At 47.0% G+C, this 20822-nt stretch overlaps 1 protein-coding gene and 7 non-coding genes across 10 annotated transcripts; 1 reads left to right on the top strand and 7 right to left on the bottom strand.

Annotated features, from left to right (window-relative positions):
- Positions 1–1326: 1326 nt before the first annotated feature.
- On the top strand, positions 1327–20805 carry LOC142900290 (ATP-dependent 6-phosphofructokinase, platelet type-like). 3 transcript variants are annotated; one of them, XR_012928878.1, is made up of 23 exons: positions 1328–1537; positions 4689–4762; positions 6643–6720; positions 7204–7393; positions 7478–7643; positions 8274–8318; positions 8499–8607; positions 9777–9872; positions 10124–10216; positions 10323–10448; positions 10584–10648; positions 11549–11618; positions 13368–13514; positions 13760–13830; positions 13929–14016; positions 17023–17175; positions 18008–18172; positions 18446–18507; positions 18604–18715; positions 19242–19341; positions 19416–19521; positions 20028–20589; positions 20621–20804. XR_012928878.1 is itself a non-coding variant. In XM_076044492.1 (22 exons), exons 1-22 carry the CDS (start codon positions 1429–1431, stop codon positions 20182–20184), a joined length of 2382 nt encoding a protein of 793 aa, XP_075900607.1. In that variant the 5' UTR covers positions 1327–1428; the 3' UTR covers positions 20185–20805. The 3 variants fall into 3 exon arrangements, 2 of the variants coding, with proteins under 2 accessions (XP_075900607.1, XP_075900606.1); XM_076044492.1 differs by lacking the exon at positions 17023–17175 and adding an exon at positions 14954–15106 and having other exon boundaries at positions 1327–1537; positions 20028–20805; XM_076044491.1 differs by having other exon boundaries at positions 20028–20804.
- On the bottom strand, positions 5281–5372 carry trnar-ucu (transfer RNA arginine (anticodon UCU)). Its single transcript is given in 2 exon segments — positions 5281–5316; positions 5336–5372. It is a non-coding gene; the product is annotated as a tRNA-Arg (tRNA).
- Positions 5847–5938, bottom strand: trnar-ucu (transfer RNA arginine (anticodon UCU)). The gene is given in 2 exon segments: positions 5847–5882; positions 5902–5938. It is a non-coding gene; the product is annotated as a tRNA-Arg (tRNA).
- Positions 8717–8808, bottom strand: trnar-ucu (transfer RNA arginine (anticodon UCU)). The gene is given in 2 exon segments: positions 8717–8752; positions 8772–8808. It is a non-coding gene; the product is annotated as a tRNA-Arg (tRNA).
- trnar-ucu (transfer RNA arginine (anticodon UCU)) lies at positions 8901–8991 on the bottom strand. The gene is given in 2 exon segments: positions 8901–8936; positions 8955–8991. It is a non-coding gene; the product is annotated as a tRNA-Arg (tRNA).
- On the bottom strand, positions 9228–9319 carry trnar-ucu (transfer RNA arginine (anticodon UCU)). The gene is given in 2 exon segments: positions 9228–9263; positions 9283–9319. It is a non-coding gene; the product is annotated as a tRNA-Arg (tRNA).
- On the bottom strand, positions 10897–10988 carry trnar-ucu (transfer RNA arginine (anticodon UCU)). Its single transcript is given in 2 exon segments — positions 10897–10932; positions 10952–10988. It is a non-coding gene; the product is annotated as a tRNA-Arg (tRNA).
- trnar-ucu (transfer RNA arginine (anticodon UCU)) lies at positions 11253–11344 on the bottom strand. The gene is given in 2 exon segments: positions 11253–11288; positions 11308–11344. It is a non-coding gene; the product is annotated as a tRNA-Arg (tRNA).
- Positions 20806–20822: the final 17 nt, after the last annotated feature.

Below are 20822 nucleotides of genomic sequence, written 5' to 3'. Positions count from 1 at the left end.
CATAACAATGCAATCAAAGAGTGGCTCCATGGTCCCACCTCTGATTCTGGTATTCTGAGAACATACATGGAAAATGGAAATACAATAGAATATGATGCTTTTTCATTGATCATGAACTGAATCAACAAATCATCACATTATTATTATTATTTTTTTTTTTTACAAGAAAGGAACCCGGTGGACTGGAAGAGCAAAGTGTCCTCCGTCTGGACCCCGGTCTGAACACACCACACAACTGGCACAATCTTTTCTTAATAAACTTTTTTCGTGACGCAAAAACTGTATTGTTATGAAAGTGCAGGCCTGATGTGTGTTGAGCGGAGATACGGTGAGTGAGCAGATAGAACTGGCGGCACTTGATTGCTGAAGGTCATGAACTTCATTTGAAGTCATGAATTTGTTTTTTTTTTTTTAAATGTTATTTTAAAAACACAAACAATCACTTTGTGATGTAAACACTGTTTGTATAAAACAGGAGAACATTAAAATGCACATTACCTTTCAAGTTCATTTCACAAGTCTCCGTTGTATTTCGTGATTACATTACATTTCTGTAGTTTTGCTCAATCCTTTGTTACTTTTATTACATAACCCCACTAACAATGTAATCAAATCTCTCTGCGCTGTGTCAACTTTCCAGGCTCTGTCGACATCGAGCTCTCATTGTGCCTTCATAGCGGAGAAGACTGTGAATGGTACTAGATGAAAAGTTGCGACGTCCTGACCGAGAGACTCCGACGCTCCTAGTTTGACATGTTACCGTGGGTTCCATGGTTGGGGGATCAATCTGCCAATCAAAAAGGCGCCTTCTTATTGGATCAGTGGGCCCAAGCGGACTCGTGAGAGCCAAAGAGGCGTAGTCGTGTGAAGATCTCTCACTGCGATGCGCTGAAAACTGTGAACTCAACGATGTGGCTCCCAATTGGAAATCAATTTAAAAGTGAGAAATCACCTGACAATAAATTCATTCATCCATTCATTCATTTTCCATACCCGCTTAGCCCCGAGCTCAGGGTGACGGGGGTCTGCTGGAGCCTCTCCCAGCTGTCATAGGGCGAAGGCACGGGACACCCTGGACAAGTCGCCAGTTCATCGCAGGGCCACAATAAATTCAGATGAATGTAAATAAATGTTTTCTGAGAGCAAACGATCCAGGGTTCGGTTTAACCGGACCATAAAAAGCTGGCGCGAACGCACCCCTGATGTCTGACTCCAGGGTGGTCAGAGGCTGTCATCTCCACCATAGCGAGGATCTTTGCTCCGGGGGCGTGTCCGTGCCGGTAGAGGGCGGCAACCACTGCAGCTCCACTAACACCGCCACCATCACCCGCCCATCCCAGATACCGACAGTCTCCACTGCCGTCCTCACTTGTCACGTCCGAGGTAATTTCTCCCTGGGCGGCCTCTGACAGAGAGGCCACTGAAACAATGGCTAGCACCATGGCGCCGAAGCGACAGGACACCCGGAAACTCATCGAGAATCTGTCCGGTTCCGGTAAATCCATCGCGGTGCTGACCAGCGGAGGAGATGCTCAGGGTAAGGTCGCTGTGCCCCGGGCTTTCATTATCGGACGCGCTCACTTTGACAGTCGGTCTGAAGACCTGTCTGGGTTTTTGTTTTGTTTTTTTTGGCCGTCTTGTGTATGGCTTACTTCCTGAAAGCCACCCGACTACTAAATGTCTCCGGGAGGAGAGAGTGCGCAAGTCCGTCCGACTGAAGTGGAGCGTCGCCTCGAACAGAAACCGTTGCATCCGTACACCTGCCGCTTCAACGGTGACACGATCGCACCGGATTGCATCGTGAAAACCCGTTTTTCGCGCGGGTTTTCTGGCGACTTTGACACCAGAAGACCCGCAGCTCATCTGTCATGCGGCATCTGATCAAACTGAGCGGCGGCTTGGTTACGCAATCGGCATCTCTCCCGCTCACACGCCTCCCGTCACGTCCCCTCGTTGGGTTAAAACCCGCAGTATTCTGTCACGCACGCATGCACGCACGCACGCTCACGCACGCACTCGCAGATCCACCCAACCGTCCTGCTACCTGCAAGAAACGAGCTCGAAAAGCTGAGTGAATATCAACAAGTGCTCAGCCAATGAAATGCCGCCGTCGTGCCTGCGCGTGGACACGATGTCCATCCGTTGCTACTTCGGTGCCGTACCAAAGTAGCTCTCATTGATAGGATGATTATATAGGATGTATTGATGATTTGAGAGTGAGTTTTTCCCCCCCCAAAAAAATAAGTCGAGCATCGTTCAGGCAAGCGAAGGGAGTTCTCGAACCACCCCTAAGATGTAGCTGCCTGCAGCAACACAGATATATACACATAGATCCAATGTCTAGGGGCAGACATATCACTGTCCCAGAGTGACATGAATGGGACCTGTTGAACATATAGATTATATAGAACTCCCTTAAAATGGACATGTCCACTTAGCAAAAGGGAAGTAACTCAATGAAGTTGACCCATCTGATGATGATGATGATGATGATGATAATGGTGATGTGTGTTGTTTGTTAAGATGCGCGTTGTGTTCTGTCAGTAAAAAAAATACATATATACAATTTGCCCCACTCAGTTATCAGTGACACACGAAACAGAACGAGCTCCAACAAGTCTATTGTAAGTCACTGACGATGAGCCGCGAGGACCAGAGTTAAGTCTTCCACATTAGTGAGCCCACATCCTGACGGACCCTTCACAATAATACCAACCTCTCGTCTCTCGACCAGACGCGTTCTTATTTTGGAACAGCGCGTGGTTTTCCGGCGTGCTCACGCGCCGCGTCACACATCCTGTCATAGCGGGGCTACGTGAGAAGCTGCGAGTACGCAGCGCTGAGCGATGTGGTGGTGAATCAACGGGAAAAAAAGAAAGAAAAAAAAAGAAGCAACATCGTCACACTCTGCGACAACTAACTAATGTAAAGTCATCTTTAGTTGTTTAGTTTGATTTTTTATTTTTTTTATTTTTATGGTGACACTTGTTCCGTGCTTTTCAGGCCACGACCTTTCTCTTTCTTCACGCTCCTAAAAATACTCGGCTGCAGTGTTTCTCTATCTCCGGCCCGACAGCCTGATTTCCTAGTGTGGTTTATCTGCATCCCTCCAGTGCGGCTGCTGTTGGCTCGCACAGCCTGTTACATAACACACGGTGCCTATAGGCTGCCATGGAAGTGCGGACAGAGATTGTTTCCCCGCCTCCTCGTGGCCATAGTGACCCTCTGTCCAGGCACACAGGACAGGACCACACCAGACGGCTTCTTCACACTCACTCACTCACTCACTCACTCATTTTACTTCATGTTTTTTTTAAAGAAGCACCTGATGCAGCATCCTGCTGCAGCGACTCCTCCTCCTCTTTCTCTTCCAGTGTTCCTGCTACATAGCCCAGACCCACCATCATGTCAGGTCATGTCCGGAAAAAGGACTTTATAAAGACAACATAGGTTGTTTTGTTTTTTTGGGAGAAAAAAGTAAAATAACAGTCATGTCCTTCAGGTCAAACCTTGACTCTCTTCTGTAATGAGTTGTCCACTTCATCTGAAATATTCCTTTATATGAAGATTCTAATTGATTCAAATTCCTTTTGTATTGTTCAGCTGTTCCCACAGCCAATCAGCTCGCCACAGTCCCGGCCTCTGAGTGATTCTGGCCCCTCCCACCGGAGCTCATTAGTGTCCAGAGTAGGAAAGACACCCTAACTAGGTTTCCTCTGCAAAGTGTGCAGTCTTGTATAAATAAGTGCTGTTGTTTGGTTTGTTTCATACTCAGTGATGACTCACTCAGACTGAGCGATGAAAGGAAACAACAAGAAACAAGCTGTGCCATGATGACAGTGTGCTTCAGCTGACAAGGACATGTTGTCACTCAACATTCTGTTAATTGCAAAACAACAAGGTCACTAACCTGCAACAAAGGCCAAACATATTGACGTATCTGTTGCAGTATCGCCTGTCACTGAGGAGAAAATAATCATTTTTTTAAAAACAGATGTGATGCTGCTTGACTGAAAAGCTCAAGAAAACTAGAGCCACCGTCGTTGCCGTGCTTTTGTTTTCCAGAATCAATCGATGCTCTGACCAGACGGCTGGTCTCAGCCCTGCCTGATTTACCGCCAGTCCTCTTTCTAATTTCATTAAAAGCTTTTGCAGACACTCAGTCTCTGTTTTGGGACCAATTCCTCCAGGGTCCATTTGACCCTGCCTTCTTCCTGTTGCAGGAGCTCCGCCTGCAGATTGTTTTAGACTAACATGGAGGGGAGCGAGTTCATACTGAAGATAAATAATATTTCCAAGTGGCTCACCGCTTCCGCAAGGGATGGGTCAAATCAGTGATCAGTGACTCCCTCATTCTTGCGTATTGTTGTGTTGTGATATTGCAGGGCTGTGACGCGTCTCCTGTCCGCGGACTCATAATGAAACATGCAGCTCAAAAGAAAAAAATATATTGTCTACAAATGCGTCTCTAGTGTTGGATTTGAACCCACAACCTTTGAATCACTTTTCTAGTACTCTGCATTATTTCTGGTACTCTGCTAGAAGTCCAAGAGTTGAGTTGGTCACTGTGAAGTTCTGCCATGGCGGCCCAGATATCTCACTGCGGTTTGACATTTCTAACAGAAAGCCCACACCTGTTCTGGTTGTGTTTAGCTCACAGCTGTTGCGTGTCCTGTGTCCTCCTCCAGGTATGAACGCGGCGGTCCGAGCGGTCGTCCGAATGGGCATCTACGTGGGCGCAAAGGTCTACTTCATCCATGAGGTGAGCAGTTCAGTTCCATATGGGACCTTCAGTAGAACCTAGTCTAGTTAGTGCTCTCCCAGCTGACGTGGCTCTTATTGAGCTACATTATCCAGACGTGACCCTCCCTCTGTCTGCCTGTGTCTGCCTGCGTCCCTTTGATTTCATTCACTTGCTCTTCATAGCTTGAGGTATTTAAATTCCCCACAGAGACCATCTGTTCCTGACGTCACAGCAGCCTACCATATATTTATATCCAAGTCGATGTAGATATATTTAACATGGGGATAACCATGTGAAGGTAGTATTTGAATAATATTCACATTTGGTATGATACAGTTTCTCAGTTTGATTTGACCCTGATTCAATATTTTTGATATTTAGTTTAGTTTTTTATTTATTTTCATTTGATGCAATCGTGAGCAATAGCCAAGTAAGATAATGTGTCCACTATCCATTGGCCAATCATATTTAAGTTTTTCAGTTGATGCTTGGCACCAAATCATTTTTAAAAGAAACTTTGGTGAAAATGTAAATGCCGACTCTGGTGGGACTCGAACCCACAACCTTTGAATCACTTCCCCAGTGCTCAGCTAGAAGTCCAACGCGCTATCCATTGCGCCACAGAGCCTGTGGCTCTTTCAGTGTCTAATTTGAGAGCTCAGCTGGTAGCGAGAGTCCTAAAAACCTAACCAGTATGTGGCAAAAATATGGAGAAAAAAATATAATGAAATTACAAAATAAGAAATCAAATTAGAAGAATCTTTTCCTTTTCAGAAAGTCTTAAAGCCTTAGAAGATTCTTAGTTATGAAAATTAACAGAATAAACTTGGACAAATCAACTTGATTTTTACTTATGGCATATTAATTTTATTATTATGTAAATTGTAGCTGTTGTCAAATCTTTGTGGGAGTGACGCTGACAAAAGGAAGAGAGAACTGCAGAACACGGTGGTAGTCTTCATCTCTCATGGGTCTCACACCCACAACCTTTGATTTATTTCTCCTGAGCTATACTACAAAGAACATAAATCAAGGTGCTGATCAATACAAATTCAACATGGGCTTCTTCATTATCTCACCTTGTTAAAATACTGGCAAGAGTCGACTCTGGTGGGACTCGAACCCACAACCTTTGAATCACTTCCCCAGTGCTGAGCTAGAAGTCCAACGCGCTATCCATTGCGCCACAGAGCCTGTGAGCTTCAGAGGTTCTAATTTCAGAGGTCTATAGCAGCGAATTTACACAGACATCATTATATCAGAGAATAAGAAATTAAGTTAGAAAAATTCTAACTTTGTAAGCTTCTTAATTATTAAAATGAAAAGGATGAAGTCACACAATTCAATTTAGGACATGATGCTACTGCTGCTAATGCAGCTGTCGTAGAATTTTTGTGGTAGTAAACCAAGCACAAAATAGAATAGAATAGAATAGAATAGAATACTTTATTGTCTGTCCCAGATGGTGACAGAAATTCTTCTTTATAAGAGACAAAAAGCCAGTACATAGCAATAAAAGTCAACCAACTACCTTTGAATACCTTCTCCAGTTCTCTTCTCGAAGTCCAATGCGCTATCCATTGTGCCGCATAGTCTAACTTTCTGATTCGAGAGATACTGGCTCAGCTGGTCGTGTGACATCTGAATGCATTACAAACAACATGGAACACGTGCACCTTTTGTTTTGGCAACAGGAAACAGGGCCTCTATTTAGCATTTGGAGTGTTGCACTTTCAGGATCTGGATTTTGATGGGCCTTCGACCCAATAACATTCAAACATAGCACTTCCCCAGTGCTTTGACGGAAGTCCCACACACTTCTCATTGCGTTGCAGAGGACACACAAGCATTGTTATTCTGACTCTGGTCTCAATCACATTTCTCACGTTTCCTTTCAGGGCTACCAGGGGATGGTCGACGGTGGCGCCAACATCGAGGAAGCCAACTGGGAGAGTGTGTCAAACATGTTGCAAGTGGTGAGCTGGTGGCATAAACCTCTCTCTGTTGTGCTCGGAAAAATGGAACTTGGAATAACACAGTCATCATCACTGTCAAGTGGAGTCGGAGGACACTGCTGTAGAGATGCAGCAGTGACTCAGCAGCAGCCAAGCCTTTTAGCTTTTAGCTCAGTGACCCTGTGATCGGATCAGATCTTTGATCCCAGCTGTCGTCCTTAAATGTTCATCATGCTAAGTGAATTATTATCTGTGCACGAAAACCCAAACTAAATCTCCTTCACTTGTGTTACAAAAGAATGACGTAATGAACACGTTGGGGACGTAGGCAAGTTGCCACAGGAATTATATTTTATCTGAGTCTAACAACAACATTTTAATTTGCAATGACAATGACAAACAAATTTAGTAAAAAAAAAATGTTTAAAGCGCCCTGACAGAGCAGTCAATGGCTGATTAGCAAAGTCCTGAATCCTCAAACAATGAGTGTCTCGTGCGTCTCAGGGCGGCACCGTCATCGGCAGCGCCCGCTGTAAAGAGTTCCGCACCCACGAGGGCCGACTCAAAGCGGCGCTCAACCTGGTGCAGCGCGGCATCACCAACCTGTGCGTGATTGGTGGGGACGGCAGCCTGACGGGCGCCAACCTCTTCCGAGAGGAGTGGAGCGGCCTGCTGGATGAGCTACTGAAGAAAGGTGATTTGTCCTGCAGGGATGCGCACTGCACTCTCAGTCCGCGGAGCGTTCACACTCCTCATCGGTCTCCATCGCGTGTTTCAGGTCTGATCAGCGAGGAGGCCTCTCGCAGCAACTCGGAGCTCCACATCGTCGGCATGGTCGGCTCCATCGACAACGACTTCTGCGGCACCGACATGACCATCGGAACCGACTCGGCACTGCACAGAATAATCGAGGTGGTGGATGCCATCATGACCACCGCTCAGAGGTGACGTTTCCGCACCTGAGTAAAAGAACAAGGCAGGAAGGGAGCGCGCGGTGTTTCTGCATTTGTAATATTTTCATTGTTTCTGAAAAGTAATTGGACAAAGTCTGAGCAGCTTCACCGAGACGTGTCTTTCACCCGCTCGTTGTAGTCAGGACAGTGTAATTAATCTCATAAGGAGACAGTGGGTCTTCTTATTAGATTAATACGGAACCAACGTACGTCTGTGTGACTCAACCCTACATGTATCAGGGTGACCCTGAAATGGCCCCAGCGACCACTAGGAAGACTGAAGGTTCATCGGACTAAAACTCACGTGTTTGTCATCATCTTTGAAATCAACAAACCAGTAGTACGCTATTTACATTTATTCGAAAGAAATCAACATTTTTTAATCGCACAAAAATCTAAAACTGAAAGTCGATAAAATTGTTTCAATCTTGGCATGAATTGATAAAGCACAAAAGCTTAATTAATTAAACCCTGAACAAAAACAAAATCCCATAAAATGCAATGCTGGTGGGACTGGAACCCACAACCTTTGAATCACTGCGCCTGTGATCTGCTAGAAGTCCAATGCACTGTCCATTGTCCATTTTATTGGCGTTCTAACATTTTCATTCTGTATTTCAGCCACCAGAGGACTTTTGTGTTGGAGGTGATGGGCAGACATTGCGGGTAGGCTATGATTTCAATAAAGAGTTCAATAAAGATTTTTGTGACCGTGAAAAATGACAATAAATAGAAAGACAATATGTGAGCCGCTAAAAACCGTTCAGGCAACCATTTTTTGTAAATCGATCCAGACTTTGTATATTATACTGACAGTTTAAATGTCTTGATGTTGTGTGTGTGCAGATACCTGGCACTGGTCAGTGCGCTGGCTTGTGGAGCCGACTGGGTGTTTATCCCTGAAATGCCTCCAGAGGACGGCTGGGAGGACAACATGTGTCAGAAGCTGTCTGAGGTAAATAATTGCCTCACGGACAGACACGCACTTGCTGTTTAGCTGGATCCTTTTGGAATTTGATGAACAGGGATGTAATAACCACATATGAAATACCTTTGCACAAAAGCAACTCTGATGGGATTCAAACCCACAGCCTTTGAATGTCTTCTCATGGACTCGACTAGAAGTCCAATGCGCTCTCCATTGCGCCACAGAGCCTACGTACAGTGCGTGTACTGATTTACTATACCTTAGGCACACTTGCATTCCTCACGAGATGAGGCGACAACGCAGTAAACTGGGCAAAATGCCGACTCTGGTGGGACTCGAACCCACAACCTTTGAATCACTTCTCCAGTGTTAGCTAGAAGTCCAACGCGCTATCCATTGCGCCACAGAGCCTGTGACAGCTTTGCTTCCTAATTTGAGAGATGCTGGTTGAGTTAGAATGCAGGCAGGCTGATTACATACATTTATTTAATAGCTACTTTAGTACTTATTATTTAATACAAAACAGTTTATCAAGGATCAAGTGTTTGCTTTATAGCAAATTTGCCAGCTGAGATAGAAAATGAGTAGTTGGGAATCTATTAGGTGTGATTGGCACTTGAGGTGACGCAGTGAACAGGGCAAAATTTCGACTCTGGTGGGACTCGAACCCACAACCTTTGAATCACTTCTCCAGTGCTCAGCTAGAAGTCCAACGCGCTATCCATTGCGCCACAGAGCCTGCGACTGCAGCACTTTACTTACTTTGAGAGATACTGGCTCGGCTGGTAGTGTGGCCTGTAAACAACAGAACATACAGAGAATTAAAATGATTGAAAAACTATTTGGAAAGTAGAAACAGTATATTTTAATAATACACAGAACAATGCACAGAATTCTGAACCTTAGGGTGCTTCTTAATTCTATTACTTTGCCGGTAACACAGTGCTAATGGTCTACTCTGATGAGACTCAAACCCACAACAGTTGAATCTGTCCTTGTATACTCTACTAGCAGTCCACACATCTTACAGACAGCTCATGTCCTGATTTGGTAAGTGGGCTATGTGGGCTCTATCTAAACCCAGTGACAGCAATTTTATTCCAGGGTTTATCTTCAGTTGATGCATGTCCATAAACCAGCACTGTAGTGCAAAACTATTTGTCATTGCGCTATTTTGTCCCCCCCCCCCAATCCAGAACCGAGCCGATAAGAAGAGGCTGAACATCATCATCGTGGCTGAGGGCGCAATCGATTTCCACAACAAGGCCATCACTCCAGATTACATCAAGGATGTGAGGACATTGTTATTTTACTGACATTGGTGGTTTGACCTATGCAAGTTATACTTCTGAAAGTGTTTATGATACCACTCGCCACGTTCAGGAGCACCGTGACTTATCTGCTGCTCACTGATATGCAGGAGAACATTGGCAGTGATGCAGGTTCCCACTGTCTGCTGACACGTAGATTGCGCTTTACTTACCTCCTATTTTTAGGCGTGTATCTTCACTATCACTCTGCTTCTTTGCTCCTTTGTGTCCAGCTGGTGGTGGGCCGTCTGGGTTTTGACACCAGGGTCACCATCTTGGGTCACGTGCAGAGGGGCGGGACGCCCTCAGCCTTCGACAGGATCCTGGTGAGTCGCACTGTGGCCCTTCTGCATCAGGAACATTGGTGTATTATTTTATTTTCGACATCAAATCCTCCTCTTTTGACTCTCAAACTACCTTTGACCTCTACAGGCCAGTCGTATGGGCGTGGAGGCCGTGCTGGCACTACTGGAGGCGTCTACCAACACGCCGGCCTGCGTTGTGTCTCTGGTTGGCAACCAGGCTGTCCGACTGCCACTCATGGAGTGTGTTCAGATGGTGAGAGAGTGCGTGGGTGCGTGTGCTCACGCTGCACACAGCACAGACCAGTTGTCGAATGAGTGTGAGCTCATCGGAAATCTCTAAATCTCTCTGCGAAATAAAAACATGAACTTTTTTCCGCTTTGCCATCAGACCCAGGAAGTCCAGAAGGCCATGGATGAGAAGAAATTTGAGGAGGCAGTGAGGCTGCGTGGCAGGTATTCATAAACTTTCTGAATGTGTGTGTGTGTGTTTGCATCAGATATAAGCGCATTGCATGTACGATTCTTCAGACGCTCAATTAGAGCTGGTGTTGCATTACAAGAACAAAAAATTGCTTATGGTTGCGCTTTCTAATGTGAGAGCTACAATTTGAGAGAGAAATGGTTTAGTTATGAATGTACTGTATTAGGTGCACAGCACTGTAACCTCGATGAGGTGACGCACAGTAAACTGTGCAATATGTCGACTCTGGTGGGACTCGAACCCACAACCTTTGAATCACTTCTCCAGTGTTCAGCTAGAAGTCCAACGCGCTATCCATTGCGCCACAGAGCCTGTGAAAGTCTTGCTTCCTAATTTGAGAGATGCTGGCTCAGTTGAGTTAGAATGCAAGCAGGCTGATTACATACGTTTAGATTTAATACCTACTTTAGTACTTATTATTTAATACATAAAAGTTTATCAAGGATCAAGTGTTTGCTTTATAGCAAATTTGCCAGCTAAGATAGAAAATGAGTAGTTGGGAATCTATTAGGTGTGATTCGCGCTTGCGCAAGACAGGACCCTTGTTGAGGTGAAGCAGTGAACAGGGCAAAATTTCGACTCTGGTGGGACTCGAACCCACAACCTTTGAATCACTTCTCCAGTGTTCAGCTAGAAGTCCAACGCGCTATCCATTGCGCCACAGAGCCTGAGATGGTGTCACACTTTGAGAGATGCTGGCTGAGCTGGTAGTGTGACCTGGAAACAAACTGAATAACAGACAGGCAACGTGGAAATAAAATGACTTCTTAACTTAACTTAATGCTCCCCATTGCACCACAGAGCCCGTGCCTTTTCAGGAGGGCTAAGAGTCTGTGTGTAACATATTTTATTTTCCCATCATTGATCTGCAGGAGTTTTGAAAACAATCTGACCACCTACCGGCTGCTCTCCCACCGGACGGCAGATTCTGAACTACCGAATGTAAGTTCCCTCGTCTTTCACAACAGAACAGTTCCGCCTCTGACCGGGTCACAACTAAAAGTCCTTTTCATCTACTTCTTCACCAGTGATTCTGTGGACTGTAGCGTAAGGTACTTCCTCTTCAGGTGCATCGTGGTGCTGTAGTCTTTTTTCTTTTTTTGTGTCACACTAACAGTGGGTGCATCCGAGGTCAAGCAGGGACATGGGTGATCCGGGGACAGGTTTCTAAACAGTTTCTGACAAACCTGAGATGACTTTTTATGCTGTGTGCCAGCATCTTTTTTTGTATTTAGTCCGTCGGCTTCCATCCTGTGAACTCACTCACTGGATGATGTCTAATATGTAGTCTTTCAGCGAGGGCTGGAAACACTGCGGGCTTCGGGTGAGGGTCGTTGATACGAAAACAGCTGCTGTTTGGTACTCAGACCTGTTGGAATACCTGAGGTCAAACATGAACGACCTCTTGGTACACCTGTGCTGAGTTGTGGTGTTTACCGTAAAAACACCACGACGCACAGAGAAGTTCGATTAGGGCTTCACTGTGAGGACAGATGATTTCTCTGTGTGTCAGCCCCCCCCCCCCGAGGGTCACCTGAGGACATATTGTGGCCACAGTCTGAGGCCCTTTACACGGCTACAAATACCCACAGAGGTATTTGTACCACATGCTTTGATCTGTTGACGTCATTGGCTATGACTCCGCTCCTGGAGTCTGCGTGAACTGCTAGGCTCTTGCAGAGTGCTATTCAAGGGCCACGTCCGTCAAAGGGTTGCCTTCACAGAAGGGTCCACTGAGCCCATTCTGTGACATTTTGGAAAAAAAATAAACAATGCACAGCCGCAAGATAATTAAACTTCAGAAACTGAATGAAGCGACTGTAATGACCCAAGCCGCCAAATTAATTGCAAGATAAAAATGAAATGAATTCAATTCAAAGTTACAATGTTTGTTGTGTGAAGCAGCAATCAGGTCTCTGCATGTGTGCAAAAACTCTTATGGCCACGCATTTTTATTTTATTTTTTTCCAAATGTCACCAGTGAGGCTTTGTGCGCATAAGCTCTCATCGCAGCGCGTTTACAATCACTTCTCAGGGTCGCGCCACAATCGTATATAAAAAAAAAACACAAGGTAGCCTCTAGCTCTCAAAGAAGCGGTCAAAGATTGTTTTGCATTTTGCTTGTCTGACTACTAGATGCTGCTAAATCTTCTGCCCGTCGACCATCGAGTCCCTGTTTTCGTCGTCAGAAAGCAGCTGCCGCTTTGCCGCGTCGTCGGCCAGCATGTGGCTTCTTGCATGCAGGTCTTTGCCTGTGCTGCAGCTCTGCTCTGAGGATCGGGCGTCCTTCTGGACCCTGAACCCTCCACAATCCAAACGGATGGTATTACCGAGCAGTAGAGACGGACTTCTGCCGGTTGGTGAGGTCTTTGACGAACATGCAAAGACAAAAAGCAGTGAGTCGTCGGCAAACAGTTGAATCCCATTTGTGCGTGCGACCGCCTGCTGCAGCGAAAGTTTGTCTTTACTGCCAAACCTGCTGGAATACCATCTTCTCAACAAGCGTTGTATGAGCTGTGAATCTTCACGGGTCCAACAGGCGCTCGCGGTTAGCGTGCTGGGAGTGCGTGGCCATCCTGCAGTCTGCCGTTGAGTCCGGCTCCCTCCCTCCGCCGTGTGTGCGTTTGTGACGGCCCGTCGCTCGCGCGTGTGTTTGTCTGTGCGTGACCAGCTGCCCTCCGTCACCCGCAGAGCTCCTTCAACGTGGCCGTGCTGAACGTGGGCGCCCCCGCGGCGGGCATGAACGCCGCCGTGCGAGCCGCCGTCAGGGTGGGAATCACCGAGGGCCACAAGATGTTTGCCGTGAGCGACGGATTTGAGGGCCTGTACAAAGGAAAGGTGAGGCGGCAGAGTCGCTGCGATCAAGGCCCGTCTCATGAGGCTCTCCCCTAAGAAAATGTGCTTTGTTTGTACAGTGTGTTTGTCATGTCAATATAATTACAAAAAATGCATGCAGAGGTTGTATAAGATGTGAAACCCAGCAACCGCCAGCTGATTAGACGCTGGTTATCCTGTCAGCAAACACTGAGGTCTGCTCACTAGTGTTGGATTAGTGACTCATTTGACTTCATGTTTCAAATCAGATCAAGGAGATCAAATGGGGCGACGTCGGTGGTTGGACTGGCCAAGGGGGGTCCCTGCTCGGAACAAAACGGTGGGTCCAGGTGGAAGAACGTCAGAAACTAAGCGGACTGACTTTTTTTTTTTTTTTGCTCTGCATCGTAATCGACTGAATATTGTTTCACGCGTCAGAACTCTTCCTGGGAAACACCTGGAGGAGATCGCCGAGCAGCTCAGGATCCACAACATCAATGCCCTGATGGTCATCGGAGGATTCGAGGTCAGTCTGTCACCAGCCTCCTTGCGTTTTCTGTTAGTGTAACATTTAAAAAGTCACTTTTAAATGTGTTGGATTCATTTGTATGTACTGTAGTTGCTTTTTAAATATGTCTTAAATTCTATTTTTATATGTTCAATTAGTTAAATGTTTAAATGTTAAATGTTTTAAACGTGTTTGTGAGTGTTTAGCATCTCTTCCTTGCCTTATTGTCTCCAGCGTTTCACTCTATGCTGTGTTGAATTACATTGTCTCATTCTCACTAGCCTGTCTTAACAACAGCACACGTCTTTTGTGACCATGTGTAAGTCTGTCACGGCCAAAGCTGCAGAGCCAAAATCTTTTTGGAGTGAAAATCTGCTCTCTTGAGTTTAGTGCACAAATCCATCTGAGAAAGAGGCCTTAACAAATATTTGAAAAAGGGGAGGGTCATCCTGATTAACCTCACAGGGTGATTGGATGACTCCTATGCCTGTCAAGTCACTCCTTCCTGTTTTCAACATGTTTTTTTTTTTTTTTTAAATCAAGTGTCAGTTTAAATCAATCAGTCACTCAGTTCATAGAGTGCTAAATCACGTCCGCTGGCGTTTTTATTTATTTATTTATTTATTTTACAATCCACATGTGTAAAGTTTCCCTCTGAAATCTAAAGAGAAGTAGAGGTTTTGACTCTGTCGGCATGGTCGCAACATCGACATGGTCTTTGTCTCACTTCCTGTTTGTCCATCGTGATGGTCTGGCTCTCTCCCATTGGCTCCTCAAACCCGTCCCACTCTGTTTCTCTTCCTCCTAACATTATTGATGACAGTAGTAGTGCCCTAGCCTAGTTTTAGACTCCTCCCACCCTGATGTATCATGCCACCTGCCCACACCCCTTTCCCTCTGTCCAACCCTTATCATGAACCGTCGACCAATGAGACGCGTGCTCTCACTGCTGCAGGCCTACATTGGATTACTGGAGCTGTCGTCGGCGCGGGACAAATATAGCGAGTTCTGTGTGCCGATGGTCATGGTCCCCGCCACCGTGTCCAACAATATACCCGGCTCTGACCTCAGCATTGGCTCAGACACAGCGCTGAACGCCATTACTGATGTGAGTGATGCTGCGGTCACAGTGAGGCGCACTAACGCACCCGCCCGGCTCGTCGGGGTTCGTGGGCGCCGCCGATCGGCGACTCGAAGCCTTCTGTCAACAACCAGAAACTCAACTACCTGCTAGAAAAGTTCTCCGTCATCTCGCGTAAAACAATGCTGCTGGAGTCTAAATACGAAAACGTCCACCACCTATCCAGCAGTAGAGTGAAGGCGGGGATACACCACTGGACAGGTTGCCAGTTCCACTCACAGCTTCACACAGTCTGGAGTTGCCGCGTTGGACTGCGCAGGAAGCTGGAGCTACCAGAGAGGGAAAAGTTCTGACCACTGACACACGGTCCGCCAACCGCTGTTCTCTCCAGAACAAGATTGTGGTCTCACAAGTGGTGAGTTTGCGCTCTGAAACAGCCACTTATGACAGCTTAGCAAAACAAGCCTGAATAAACACCCCAGCCAGAAGTCCTCCTAGTTCGCCCGTGGCTGTTTGACAGTAAAATGTGCTGCACTCGGAAGGCGTGAAGCTGCGATGTCACTCGGTTGCCAGTCGGCATGGACGGAGAGAAGCATGTGTTGTCCGATGGACGTGTTTGGAATTGTGAAAATGTTCAGGGACACCAGCGTGTTGTAGTCAACCGAAGCCTTTTGTTGCAGTGTGAAAACATGGCTGTGTAGCGCAAAATACAAATTCCAGCCAGTGTCTCGCCCTTTGGCAGCACATCTCGGGTCCATGTGCAAACTGTGGTCAGTGGGCCATATGCGGCCTGTTGAGCTTTTAAATCTGGCCCGCCGAACTTGAAGAAATTATATTAATAGTGAGTGAGTCTTAAAATAGCTTTGTTTTATCAGTTTTTCCAGAGTTTTAAGATTCATTTCAGTGGGGAGCCAGATGCCGTGGGGCTTCAAAGACTCCTGTGTTTATTCTCAATAGACATCAAAGTACGTTTTATACACATCCCATGATACATTTTATTTCTAGTATGAGGTTGGTCACCAAAACACTCCATCCATCTGCTCCTTCTCCAGCCTCTCTGTCAAATTTTAGAACCCATTGTGGCCCACCAGTCTGAAAGTTCCCGGAGCTGGAAGGGTTAGGGGGAGGTGGGCAGGAGAAAATCAGGATCGACAGCAGTGAAGTGCCAGCAGGGTTTGGTATTGACGGTGTCAACACAGAGACGCGGGCGGACCAGCTAGGCCGACTGTCGCTTTCTCATAAACGAAACAACAGGTCGTGAAAGTGGCGGCTGGTGCACAGCGGCAGGGCGCGACGACGCGCACGCGGCCTCGGGGTGCGTTTGATCACGACCTTTCTGACTGGAATGGACGAGTTGTAGTTTCTGGTTGTCGTCGGCGGGCTGTCGGGCCGATCGGCGGGGGAGGGGTCCAGGTAAGTGTCAGGACGAGGCCTGGCGTGATGTGGCATGTTCTTCTTCTCCTCCGTGCCGTGTTCTGACGTTCCGCTCAGAAACCAAAGGCCTCAGTGTGTGCGTGTGTGAATGCAGCCCGAGTGTGCATGCTGCTTGCGAGTCCCGCTCACTGCACATACAGTTAAGCTCCGCCCCCTCCCCCCGCCCCCCAGCCTGTCTGCATGCCCCGCACTTCCCGCCCACTAGAGGAAGTGTCGCTCAGAGCCTCTGGAGTCACTTTGTCCAACTTATCCATGAATGCTGTGGATGTCGGAGGGGTCAAGGGTTAACCCCACCCCTCGCCACCTCCATGCCCATGTCATCTACAGTCAGCCAATGGGAAGCCAGAGCCCTTCCGTCACGCGGAGAGAGCCAGCCAGCAGCAGACAAACACACACACACACACACACACGCACACACACAGTGTGGAGCTGAAACCATTAAAGTGAATGCTGGGACTCAGGCAGTTCCCCCTAGTGGTCTAACACCATATTGCGGCCACCACCATCAGGCCTTCGAGTCGCTGCTGCAGCTGTACGAGGCCCGCGCCAACTACGAGGAGTTTTGCGTCCCGATGTGCATGCTGCCCGTCACCATTAGTAACAACGTGCCCGGCACCGACCTCAGTATCGGCGCCGACACGTCCCTCAACGCCATCGTGGAGGTAAGACCAAAAACATGAGGAGATTAAAGGGGCCCGGCTTTGGTTTTTCCAGTGTTAATGTACTGATGACTGACAGTGAGGGGAAGAGGTCACAGCCCAGCAAACCGTCTCTGGAGGAACGGCAAAGGAGCAAAGCAAAAAAACTGCAGAATTTGATTTATTATGGGGCTTCATGGGAAGAAAAGGAGGTTCTGCTTTTCCAAACTCCTTCTAGAAGTAAACCTCTTAACACAGGCAGAGAAACTCTGAGCCTGTCTCAGGTCTCTACCGAAACCTGTTGAGATGAAGTTAAATCAGTCTTCCTGTGAGTAAACACACACACACACACACACTCACGCCTGTCCTTCCCAAACACACACACATCCGAGGTCAGAACGAGCAGGAGTGCATGTGGATGCTTTGTTTCAAACTTGTTGTTATGTTTTTAATCAATATTTTCTCTTTGGGAGTCTGTGAAGATGTTTGTGTGAGAAGAGAGCATCTTGTCGTGATGTGGAGTGAACAGCTTCTGCTTTTATCTTCAGCTGATGCTCAAGGTTGCTGCATGATGTGAGCGACTGGTGTCATCAGGCTGGTTCTCAGAAAGTCTGAGCGTCAGTAGATGCGCATAAAGTGCTTTGTGTTAGTAATCGACAATTTTGAAAAATTAATGTTTTGAGTTATTTCAATTGGCTTTTGACAACTTTTAGTTCTTTAAATGTAAAAACTTGATAACTCTTGCTGCACTTGACCATTGTAATGCTCTCAACTGAAGCACATGGCCAAATGCAGGATGTTTAATATGAAATTGACTCTGCATGCGTGTGTGTGTGTGTGTGTGTGTGTATGTCAGACATGCGACCGTATCAAACAGTCGGCCAGCGGCACCAAGCGCAGGGTCTTCATCATAGAGACCATGGGCGGCTACTGCGGTTACCTGGCGACTGTGGGCGGTCTGGCGGCGGGTGCCGACGCCGTCTACGTGTACGAGGAGCCGTTTGACATCCGAGACCTGCAGGTAAGACGAGCCGCTGCCACTGCTTCTTCAAACTCAAGTCAGAGAAGAAAGGTCACCTTGTCGTTGCTCATTACTGCCCTCGTGTGGTAGTCACTGGGTGGGGGTATTGGAGCTGTGTGTGTTGAAATTTCCCTCTGGTGCCCTCAAAAAAATTCAAAATAACAAATTCATAGTAATTATCATAAATATCTAGATAAATAAATAAAAGACCAAACCAGATGGCACGTAACTGATCATCTGGTGTGTATTTTATTTTCTTGCCTTTTTTTTCAGGCCAACGTGGAGCATCTGTTGGAGAAGATGAAGACGAGCATCCAGAGGGGTTTGGTGCTGAGGTGAGCCTGCGCCTCTCTTTTGCAGGCTTTGTGGCGCATTAGAAAAACAGCTCTGCAGATTCTACTGCTTTCATTGACGTTTGTTTGTTTTTCCAGAAACGAGAACTGCAACGAGAACTTCACCACTGACTTTGTCTACCAGCTGTACTCTGAGGAGGGCCGAGGAGTGTTTGACTGCAGGAAGAACATCCTGGGTCACATGCAGCAGGTTGCTTCCCCGCTCTCACACTCACGCACGTGTACGCCTGGGTCGGTTACATACGCGCTGTCGTTCAGGGCTGATTGATTCAATTAAACGCCGTCAAACAATAAGACACTTCAAGAATTAAGTTGTGGACTCAGTAGCAAAAGTTCCTCTGTGTGTCTTCAAGCAAAATAAAAACTTTCATATTTGAGGTTGTGCAATATAAGACGCGAACATGAATCACCAGGCTTTAGCTGAATCATTTTATTGAGAGTCACCCTATGGGTTTTTAATTCCAAATTTCAGTTACACCATTGCTGTGCTAACCCACAAGAAGTGGTCACAGTCTTGTGACCACTTAGCACCACCTAGTGGACAAAGATTTTGGTCACTTTCGTGTTCAAGTACACCAAAAGTAGTGGAGATTCTTTCGCACAACACCGACACTTAACACACAAAGTAATTTAATCGCTGTGTCAGCACGTCATTTGTAGTAATTACTGAAATTGAAAAAAATAAAATAAAATAAAATCCAACCGTCTCCACTCAGGGAGGAGCTCCGTCTCCGTTTGACAGAAACTTCAGCACCAAAATCTCTGCGAAAGCCATCCAGTGGATCACCAGGACGATGAAGGACTGTTACAAAGGAGGTAAAACTGATGTCGCTCACCTGCTTTTCACCACCACGGGAGTCACGACCACCGTCCCTCCTGTCCTTCTGCAGGAAGAGTGTTTGCCAACGCGGACGACACCGCCTGCCTGCTGGGGATGCGGCGCCGGGCTCTGGTCTTCCAGCCGGTGGCGCAGCTGCGCGACGAGACCGACTTTGTGTAAGGAACGAGACACCTCCTACCGGTCGCTTGCTCTAGTGGAAACTTGTAGCTGAACAAGAATTTTTTTTTTCTGGTTGTTGTGGTACTTGGGTGTTTCGGTAGTTTATTGTTAATTACTCCCGACACTGTTTTGCTGTACTCAGCTCGGAAACCCGGAAGACTTTTTCATTGCCCGTCGCTCCGTCCAGCTGCCTTTCAACTTTCACTTCGGCCACCGGGAACAAAAGACGTCTTCAGCTCTTCGTTCGTCCGTGGAACCGTTTAATAAGCATTTAAGTTCTACAAGCGGGGAATTTAAAAATGGCGCCTTTTCTTTTGGTTTTCTTACCCAATGAGTGCCCTGTTCTTTGGATACGTCACCATTCTGGTCCCTGCTCGACCCGCTTGGAACCCCAACAACAGAGCAGGGACCAGAATGGTCAGCGGAAACGACTACGAGCCGAGCCGAGCCGAGCCGCATTGGTGGCTACGTACCCAAAAACATGTTCTCTCTTGTGCCGCAGCCACCGGATCCCGGCGGAGCAGTGGTGGCTCAAGCTCCGCCCGCTGATGAAGATCCTGGCCAAGTACAAGACCAGCTACGACGTGTCCGACTCGGGCCAGCTGGAGCACGTGACCCGGGTTCGACCCAAAGACAGCAACACCTCGGCGACCATCTGAGAGGCGTCGCAAGGGTCGCGCCTCACCTCGGCTCGACGTCATCGCCGCCGCTGCCGCCGCCTCACAGGCCGACGCGTCGAGCGACCGCGCAGTCGAGTTCACACCACGTCTGCTGCTCGGACACAAGTTAAAGGGAAGCTGCTCAAAGTTTGAGCCTTACGATGCGGCGACAAGCAGGCAGAGCTAATTTTATAGCTGCCAACGAGCGTTATTAAAGATTAATATAAAAAGAATTATAATCACGACTCATATGCATTGTAAAATGTAGCTATATTTAAATATATGGAGCCTGCTTAAAGAAAAAAAAAAAATGAGTGTTTTCCTGTTTATTGATCAGCACTTTGAGTCCCAGAGTTATTTCAAAGGTGTCGTCCCTGAAATACAACCACCGTGATTGTAACTTGCGTGATTGTACCGTGTGCTTTCACCTGCCAAGCGTGCGTGTTTGTGTGTGTGTGTGCGCGTGTCGTAATGTTGCCTTCTCTCTCCGTCTGTTCCCATGCTGGGCTTTTAAACGTGGCATCTTATCGTACGTAGTTGTGAGTCGTTCAGATGTTGGAAACTGGTGTCTCGATGTGACGGCGGTGTGACGTGTCGTGTTCTGAGCAATAAAAGAAAAAAAAAAGAAAAAAGAAAAA

This window comes from Nelusetta ayraudi, unplaced genomic scaffold (assembly GCF_046127955.1).
Source record: "Nelusetta ayraudi isolate G7.1 ecotype Tasmania unplaced genomic scaffold, CSIRO-AGI_Nayr_v1 ptg000081l, whole genome shotgun sequence".
Classification (NCBI taxonomy): domain Eukaryota; kingdom Metazoa; phylum Chordata; class Actinopteri; order Tetraodontiformes; family Monacanthidae; genus Nelusetta; species Nelusetta ayraudi.
Note: the sequence above shows the minus strand (reverse complement) of the source record. Positions and strands in the feature narration are given on the sequence as shown.

What these genes read in the sequence shown, in the direction of transcription:
- LOC142900290 (XM_076044492.1), top strand. Translation starts at nt 1,429, where the DNA reads ATGGCTAGCACCATGGCGCCGAAGCGACAGGACACCCGGAAACTCATC. An exon ending in GTGATGGGCAGACATTGCGG is followed by an intron (nt 8,319 to 8,498) that starts GTAGGCTATGAT and finishes GTGTGTGTGCAG; the next exon opens with ATACCTGGCACTGGTCAGTG. An exon ending in TTGACATCCGAGACCTGCAG is followed by an intron (nt 18,173 to 18,445) that starts GTAAGACGAGCC and finishes CTTTTTTTTCAG; the next exon opens with GCCAACGTGGAGCATCTGTT.